Raw genomic sequence first — 8,952 nt, forward strand, 5'->3', positions numbered from 1 at the left:
GCAGAACCCGCGGGCTCAGGCAATCCACTCACCTCAGCCTCCCAAGGTGCGGGATTACAGGCTGAGCCACCGAGCCCGGCGAGTTGTCATATTCTGACCCTCTTCAATCCCAGGGTAGGTTGGAGGGTTTGGTACCATGGTGCCCGGTGACTAACAACAACGTTTACTTTTTTTCTTTCTTTCTTTTTTTTTTTTTTTTTTTTTTTTTTTTAGTTGAAGTCTCACTCTGTCACTCAGGCTGGAGTGCAGTGGCACCCTCACGGCTCACCATAATCTCAACCTCCTCAGCTCAGGTGATCCTTCTGCCTCAGCCTCCCAAGTAGCTGGGCCTACAGAAGCACATCACCACACCTGACTACCTTTTTTATTTTCTTGTAGAGGCAAGGTCTCACTAGGTTGCCCAGGCTGATCTTGAAAACCTGGCCTCAAGCAATCCTCCTGCCTCGGCCTCCCAAAGTGCAGAATTACAGGCATGAGCCATGGTGCCCAGCCAGCCACCTTTCTTTTTAATGCCCTTGGTCTGGTGTTGGGTGCTCTGAACCCAGTGCCAACGACAAGGAGAGGTTCTAGGATCTAGAACTCCACCTTGAGAGCCCTTTCAGGCATCTTTTTCTCCTCCCCCAGGTGCTGTGCACCACCATCGCCAGCGCCTTGCATTTCCTCTACCTGGCCTCCTTCACCTGGATGCTGCTGGAGGGCCTGCATCTGTTTCTCGCCGCTCAGAACCTAACGATGGTCAACTACTCAAGCAGGAACAGACTCATGAAGAAGTTCATGTTTCCTGTGGGCTATGGAGTCCCAGCTGTCATTGTGGCCATTTCCGCAGCATCCAAGCCTCACCTTTATGGAACCCCAGACCGGTAAGCTTGACTCACTCTGTGTCGTGGACAGTTTCCTAAGAAGGCTTTTGGGGGACACTATTCACGATGATGATGGGGATATACATATCCAATGCACACTATGCTCCCTTCTTTTAAATTTTTTTTTTTTTTTGGAGAAAAGAGGTCTCGCTATGTTGTCCAGGCTGGTGTAGAACTCCTGGGCTCAAGCTATCCTCCCTCCTCGGCCTCCCAAAGTGCTGAGATTACAGGAGTGAGTTACTGCACCCGGCCTCTACTTTCCCTTTATAAAGGGAAAAGGCTGTGAGGTGGTGGTAAGAGTTTGAAAGGTTCTGGAAGGAGGGAGTTTTGGGGTGTCAGCCAAAAGACCACCAGGATAGCTAAATAGTAGAAAGGAGAGCTTGGCTGGTGATATCAGTGTGCAGACCAGGAAGAGGAAGTCTCCAGCATGGGCTAAAGATATCCTCTTGGATGACTGGAAGAGAAGGTTGATCTTTACTCCTCAAGGGTCGTATCACACAATAGAGTAACATATATTCAGCAGGGTTGGGGGCAAAGCTAGACGTATTTATGAGGGGAACCAAGCACATGAGCCATGGGTAAACATATACATAACATACAGCTCATGTTCACTTGGGGGCAGGGTTTTAGCATTAAAATGAGGTGGGACCAGGGGCAGTGCCTCATGCCTGTAATCCCAGCATTTTGGGAGGCCAAAGCGGGAGGATCACTTGAGCCCAAAAGTTCAAGACCAAGCTAGGCAACATAGAGAGACCTTGTCTCTCCAAAAAAAAAAAAAAATAGCCAGACATTGTGGTCCATGCCTGTCATTCCAGCTACTCAGAAGGCTGAGGTGGGAGAATCGCCTGAGTCCAGGGGTTTGAGGCTGCGGTGAGCCATGATCACGCCACTGCCCTCTAGCCCGGCCAAAAAGTGAGACCCCTGACTTAAAAATAAAATTAAATGAGAAGTTGGCTCTCTATGCCAAAAGGTAATTTGTAGGAAACAATGACCGTTTGTGTGCAACTACGAGGTGGTCCTCTGTCCAGTCAGTGTTGTAGTGATCTGGGTTATGAATCAAACTTAGGAGAGGTCCAAGAGCTTCTACGGTTAGGTAGTTTAGAAAGGGTAGTTTTTCTTGTAGCTGTAAGATTTTAAAAGTTTGGCATAGCATGCCTCAAAAGAAGAAGAAAGAAAGAAAGGAGGGAGAAAGGGACAGATGGAGGGAGAGAAGACAGGTGGGAAGGAAGGGGGAGGAGAAAGGAGATAGGGAGGGGAAGAGAGAAGGAGAGAGGGAAGGAATTGTCCCTGCCAACCAGGACCTGCTTAATCTTTGCATCCATCTCAGTTGATATAGTAATGTCTATTTCAGCCTCTCAAATCACAGCTTCATCCTTCCCATGATTTGGGACTTGTTTTCTCCAGTCTCAGTCCCTCATTAGTGAAATGAAGATAACAGTTGTCCCCGTTGTCCCAATCTCACAATGCTCGTGGTAAAATTCAACAGGACTGTACTCATAAAATTTTTAACTAAATGCTAACATGGCAATCAAAACCGTGGTTGTCATCAGTTGACTTTCAGGAGGAATTGGAAATGCTCTCTGAATGGAAATATGTCATTTCATGTTCATGTCACTTTCTCTGATCTCACTTTGTGTCTCTTTTCTCAATGTCCCCAGATGCTGGCTTGACCTTGACCAGGGATTCATCTGGGGTTTCCTTGGCCCAGTCTGTGTCATTTGCTGTGTGAGTATGTAACTCTGATGTTCCTGATCTAAAAAGAGATATCAGAAGTGCTGAGTACAAGACTGTGCAAGGGGCGAGACGTGGTGGCTCACATCTATAATCACAGTGCTTTGTGAGTCTGAGATGGGAGGATCACCTGAGCCCGGTAACTCAAGACCAGCCTGGGCAACAGAGCAAGACCCCATCTCTACAAAAAAATTAAAATGTTTCAATTAATTGGGCACGGTGGTGTGCACCTATAGTCCCAGCTACTTGGGAGGATGAGGGAGGAGGATTGCTTGAGCCTAGGACTTCATGACTGCAAAGAGCTATAATTGTACCACTGTACTCCAGCCTGGGCAACAGAATGAGATTCTAACTCAAAAAAAAAAACATTATAGTACAAGGGGCATCCATTTTCTCAGTTGTGTGGTTTGATTTTCTACCTGCTACCAATTCAATCTCATGTACAGGAAGGCAGGGCATGTGTGCAACTTAAAGTGGACACCATGCATTATTTTAACTTGCATTCTTCATTGTCTGTGTCTTGCCTGCAGATGAATTTAGTATTTTTTCTCTTGGCCCTTTGGATTTTGAAAAGAAAGCTTTACTCCCTCAATAGTGAAGTGTCAACCATCCAGCACACAAGGTAGGATGTGACAAATGGTACCTCCCACTCCCTTTTTCCCTACCCATACCTACTTGTCCCTCCTACATACACTCCACAATCATGCTCCACAGAAGAGCGAGGCCATCATAATCTTCCACTGTCACAATTAATGAGAACCTGTATTAGCTAGAGTACAGGCTAAGCTGCTGAGATAAAAAGATTTTATTTTAAAAGGAAAGGAAGGAAGAAGGGAAGAAAGAAGGGAAGGAAAGAAGGAAGGAAGGAAGGAAGGAAGGAAGGAAGAAAGGAGGGAAGGAGGGAAGGAAGGAAGGAAGGAAAAAGGGAAATAGAAGTTTATTTCACTCTCGTGTCATAATCCAGAGGTGAGCAGTCCAGGGCTAGTGAGAAAACTCTGCTCCAAAGAGTAATCCAGGGACTCAGGTTCTTTCTATTTTGTTGCTCTGCCATCACTTAGGGAGTTGCCCTGATCAGTATCCCATCCATGGGAAGGAGCTGGCATAGAAGTTGTACATTCAACATTTGCTCATATCCCACTGGCTGACCTTGGTCACATGATGACATCCAGTTGCAAGAAAGGCTGGGAAATGTCTCTGACCGAGTGGCCATGTTCCCCGATAAAACTCAAAGGGGAAAGAGATCTAAGACTAAATGGAAAAAGAGGAGAAAGGGGAAAACGGTTTCTGCAGTATAACACAAGATGCATAAAGGAGTCTGTTTTTAATCAAAAACAACCGTTTCAAATTTGCTATCCAAAGTTACTAAAAAGCTTAAATTCTATAGAAGCCCTAGAAGACTGAAGTTTCTAATGTCCAAAAAAACTGTGCCCACTCCAATCAATAGAGACCAATTTATCTATATTGAATAACATGCTTAAATTACAAATTAAACTCCCTGTCCATATGCCAGTTTAATTGCATGTGCCCAGTTGTGTGTAATGGGGTCAAGATAGATCTAAATTAAAATGTATTTTGTAGGCCTGGTACAGTGGTTCACACTAGCACTTTGGGAGATGAGCCCAGGAGTTTCGTATTAACCTGGGCAACATAGCAAGGCCTCATCTCTGCAAAAAATAACTTAGCCAGGCATGTTGACACACACCTGTAGTCCCAGCTACTTAGGGGACTGAAGCAGAAGGATCACCTGAGCCCAGGAAAGCGAGGCTACGGTGAGCCATGCTTTTGCCACTGTACTCCAGCCTAGGTGACAGAGTAAGACCCTGACTCAAAAAAAAAAAACAAAATAAAATAAACTGGGCCTGGTGGCTCATGCCCATAATCCCAGCACTTTGGGAGTCCAAGATGGCCATTCAAAATCAGCCCAGGCAACATAGCAAGACCCCCATCTCTACAAAAAAAAAAAAAAAAAATCAAGAAATTGACCAGGTATGGTGGCACACACCTGTAGTCCCAGCTGAGAGGCTAAGGTGAAGGGATCACCTGAGCCCAGGAGTTGAAAGCTGTGGTGAGCCATGATTGCACCACCAGCCCGGATGAGAGTAAAATATTTTGAGTTATAATTTTTTATGTTGTACCATCCATTTTAATTTGAGCAGGTAATTTATTGTTCTCATTTTTATCATAAAAATATGATAAATTTGTTCATTTTTTTCAAAAATTTTTGAAATAAATAAAGGAAAAAGTGAAAGTGACCAACTCTCCTTTCTCCTGCTACTTCCACTCACCTGGAAAGCAGAGTTAACAAACTGTGTGATGTGTGTGATAGGATATGTGTATTTTCCCAAACCTCTTCCTGAGCACTTTCTATAGAACAGACACAAACCCAATAGGATCACACTATAAAAATCATTCCTCTGCTTTTCTCATATATGTAATATTATCCTTATTAATTATATACATTAATATATTTAACATATATAAATATTAATTATTTTGTATTATTTTGTGTGTGTGTCAGTGTGTGTGCAGGTGGGTGAGTGAAAGTCCGTTTGAGGGGAATTATTTAGCATTATTAACCATTAATTTCTATTTAATTACTAACTTATAAATTAATATAAGTAATATAATTTTAATTGTATATGGATAATCAATGTAAATAGCATAATAGTAATTGTATATGATTAATATAATTAATAGAATGCTAATTGTATATTAATAATTGATAAAATTAATATAATTAGGGATATATGCATCCCTAATTGCATTATATATATATATATCCCTAATATGTAATATGGATATATATCAAATTATATATTATATATATATGGATGTGTATAGGATACTGTGAATAAGATGGCCTTTATATCTCAGCTTGCCTGGGATAGTCTCCATTTATGCCTATTGACTCACTGTAATTATTAATAGTATCTCCTTTATTTTTGCTTTATATTGATATATAATATTTGTATATATCTATGGGGTGCGTGTGATATTTTGATACATGCATACAATGTATAATGATCAAATCAGGATATTTAGGATATCAATCACCTCACACATGTATCACTTCTCTGTGTTGGGAACATTGCACTTCCTTTGATCTCAAAAGCCTTCTTGTTTGTGTAAGAAATTATATGACCCTCTCTCTACAAATAACAGAAGAGACAAAGAGCACCCAGTTGAAGAGTGCTTTACGTATGCATGCTACTAATTCTGTTCTCTATCGCGTCCTAAATAACCTCCTATCTTAAAGTCTCCCTTAATCTATAGAGCAACCTCATTCAATGGGACTATTATATAAAGAGGAGGGAACTGCGTCCCAAGAAAGTACAGCAACTAGTTTGCCCAAGGTCACAGAGTTTGAGCTGTCTTGGATTTAAATCCGGGGAGCCTAGCTCCAGAGTCCTCAATGTCAACAGCTACGCTTTTGGGTATCCAGGTTCATTATGAGTTTTTTGACACCATCATCTCTGACTCCTCTCAGGATGCTGACCCTGAAAGCGATAGCTCAGCTCTTCATCCTGGGCTGCACGTGGTGTCTGGGCCTCCTGCAGGTGGGCCCGGCTGCCCAGGTCATGGCCTACCTCTTCACCATCATCAACTCCCTGCAGGGCTTCTTCATCTTCCTGGTCTACTGCCTCCTCAGCCAGCAGGTAAACACTGACCTCTTTCTTTGTTGTTCTTAACTTAAGAAAAAATTGGAGGCATGTAGTTTAATGAGCACTTAAGTCCATGTTTTCTGTATGTCCGCATGAGCTTATAATCAGTGCAAAACACTCCTGATAGTTTCTCTACTTTAAGATGAAATTGGGCCAGGTATGTGACTCACACTGTCATCCCAGCTCTTTGGGAGGCCAAGGCAGGAGCATCTCTTGAGCCCAGAAGTTCAAGACCAGCCTGGGCAACATAGCGAGACCTTGTCGCTACAAAATATCAAAACATCAGCTGGGCATGGTGGCATGTACTAGTGGTCCCAGCTATTCAGAAGGCTTAGAAGAGAGGATTGCTTGAGTCCAGCAGTTGGAAGGCTGCAGTGAGCCTCGATTATGCCACTGCACTCCATCCTGGGCAACAGAGTGAGACTCTGAATCAAAAAAAAATTGCAATTGATTGTAAGATACATCATTTATTAACAGCTTTCAAAAAGTTAAATAATTGCTATATTTAAAAAGCATGTTTTGACCGGGCACAGTGGCTCACGCCTATAATCCCAGCACTTTGGGAGACTGAGGTGAGAGGATTACCTGAGTCCACAGGTTCTAGACCAGCCTGGGCAAATTGGCAAGACCTCATCTCTACAATAAATTTTTTTAAAATAGCCAGGCATGGTGGTGCATGGTGGTGGTTTGGGTGTTTATGACACCTCAGAATTCTTCTCAACCAGAAGCAATGGTGCTCCCCCCCCAAGGGGATACATCGCAATGTCTGGGGATTTGTTTGATTGTCATAGCTGGGGTGAAGGGTGCTACTGGCATCTGGTGGGTAGAGGCCGGGTGTGCTTCTCAACATCCTGCAGCACCCAGCACAGGCCCCACCGCAAAGCATGAGCCAACCCAAGTTGTCAATAGTGCAAAGGGTGGGAAACGGTGTAGCAGATGTTCCATGGCCCTTGGGCATTTGTCTCTATATGCCTTGTGTTGGTGGTTGCAAACACTGTGCCTGGGTCCTCTTCCTGCCCAGGACATGTCTGGCCTGTACACAGGGCAAGCTGGTGATAACAGAGAAGAAGGGTCCTTGAGAGCAGCCATCAATCAATGACTGACAGGACCTGGTGGATAAATACGCCAGGTCTCTCATCCCTCAGGTGGGGTGACTCTGAGGTGTGTCCTATGCTGTCCTCTAGAGCTTCCCAATGGCACTGAGTCCAGGTTTTCACAGGCAAAACTTTTTTTTTGAGTCAGAGTCTCACTCTGTCACCCAGGCTGGCATGCAGTGGCATGATCATGGCTTACCACAGCCTTGAACTTCTGTGCTCAGGTGATCCTTCCACCTCAACCTCCCAAGTAGCTGGGACTACAGGTGCATGCCACCATGCCCACCTAATTTTTTTTATCTTGTGTGGAGACGAGGTGTCGCTATGTTGCCCAGGCTGGTCTCAAACTCCTGGGTTCAAGCAGTCCTCCCATCTCGGCCTCCCAAAGTGCTGAAATTAGATGTGTGAGCCACCATGCCCAACCTGGAAGATTCCTTGATTATGCATTCTTTACTGGCTGCTTTCTCTTCCTTGTCTAACTTTTCATTGCCCTACTGGTGTTGCTTGGGAATTATCCCTCAAATAAACTCCTCACACTTGAACCCTTGTCTCAGGGTTGGCTTCTAGTGTAACTCAAAGCAAGACACATGGAAGGTTACCACCAAAATATTATCAGTGATTTTTCACTAGACTGAGGAATTATGTGTAACTTTTATTTTCTACCTTTTGCATATGCATATTTTATAAATTTTCTACAACAAGGATGTTCTCTGATATGAAAACTTTTGTTATGATAAAATATACATAACATAAAATTTACCATCTTCATCACTTTTAAGTGTAAAGTTCAGTGGCATTAAGTACATTCTCAAAAAAATGTGTAAGTGCAAACTGCAACTCTGTCCCAAGTAATTACTAACTTCCATTCCCCCTCCCTCAGCCCCTGGCACCCACCATTCTACTTTCTCTCTCTATGAGTTTGACTGTTCCAGGGACTTCTTATAAATAGAATCATACAATGTTTGTCTTTGTATGACTGGCATATTTCACTGAACATAAAGTTTTCAAGGCTCATCCATGGTGTAGCATGTGTTAGAACATCTTCCCTGGCCAGGCATGGTGGCTCACACCTGTAATCCCAGCGCTTTGGGAGGTTGAGGTAAGAGGATTGCCTGAGTCCAGGGATTTGACACTAGCCTGGGCAACTTGGTGAGACCTCGTTACTACAATAAATCAAGAAAAATTAGCCAGGTGTGGTGGTGCATGCCTGTAGTTCCAGTTGCCTGGAAGGCTGAGAAGGAAGAATTGCCTAAGCCCAGCAGGTCGAGGCTGCAGTGGCCGTGAGCATGCCACTGCACTCCTGGGCAACAGTGAGATTCTGATTCAAAAATAAGAAAAAAGAACTTCTTCCCTTTTTAAGGCCAAATAATATTCCATTGTATGCGATTCACATTCTATAGAAAAGGACATTTAACAGTACATCCTTGTCTTCTTCATGACTCAATGACTTTTTCCTCTTCTCCGGTGTTAACCAAATTCATCCTGATATTTTCTTTGATATTCTAGGTCCGAAAACAATACCAAAATTGGATTAGGGGGATCATGAGATCAAAATCTGTGTCTGGGATATATACGCTTTCCAGCAAGTTTGGTCCTGACTCATAA

At 43.4% G+C, this 8,952-nt stretch overlaps 1 protein-coding gene across 1 annotated transcript in view; it reads left to right on the forward strand.

The window, feature by feature from the left end:
* The window catches only part of ADGRE3 (adhesion G protein-coupled receptor E3), a 65,468-nt gene extending 56,516 nt beyond the window's left edge, over window positions 1-8,952 (forward strand). Inside the window, exons 13-17 of the mRNA XM_021713096.1 lie at window positions 625-860; window positions 2,519-2,585; window positions 3,122-3,213; window positions 6,079-6,247; window positions 8,854-8,952. Coding sequence (XP_021568771.1) covers window positions 625-860; window positions 2,519-2,585; window positions 3,122-3,213; window positions 6,079-6,247; window positions 8,854-8,952 — 663 coding nt within the window. The remainder of the gene's footprint in view (window positions 1-624; window positions 861-2,518; window positions 2,586-3,121; window positions 3,214-6,078; window positions 6,248-8,853) is intronic.

The sequence above is a fragment of the Carlito syrichta genome, unplaced genomic scaffold (genome assembly GCF_000164805.1).
Source record: "Carlito syrichta isolate Samal-C Ts95f unplaced genomic scaffold, Tarsius_syrichta-2.0.1 Scaffold304165, whole genome shotgun sequence".
NCBI lineage: Eukaryota > Metazoa > Chordata > Mammalia > Primates > Tarsiidae > Carlito > Carlito syrichta.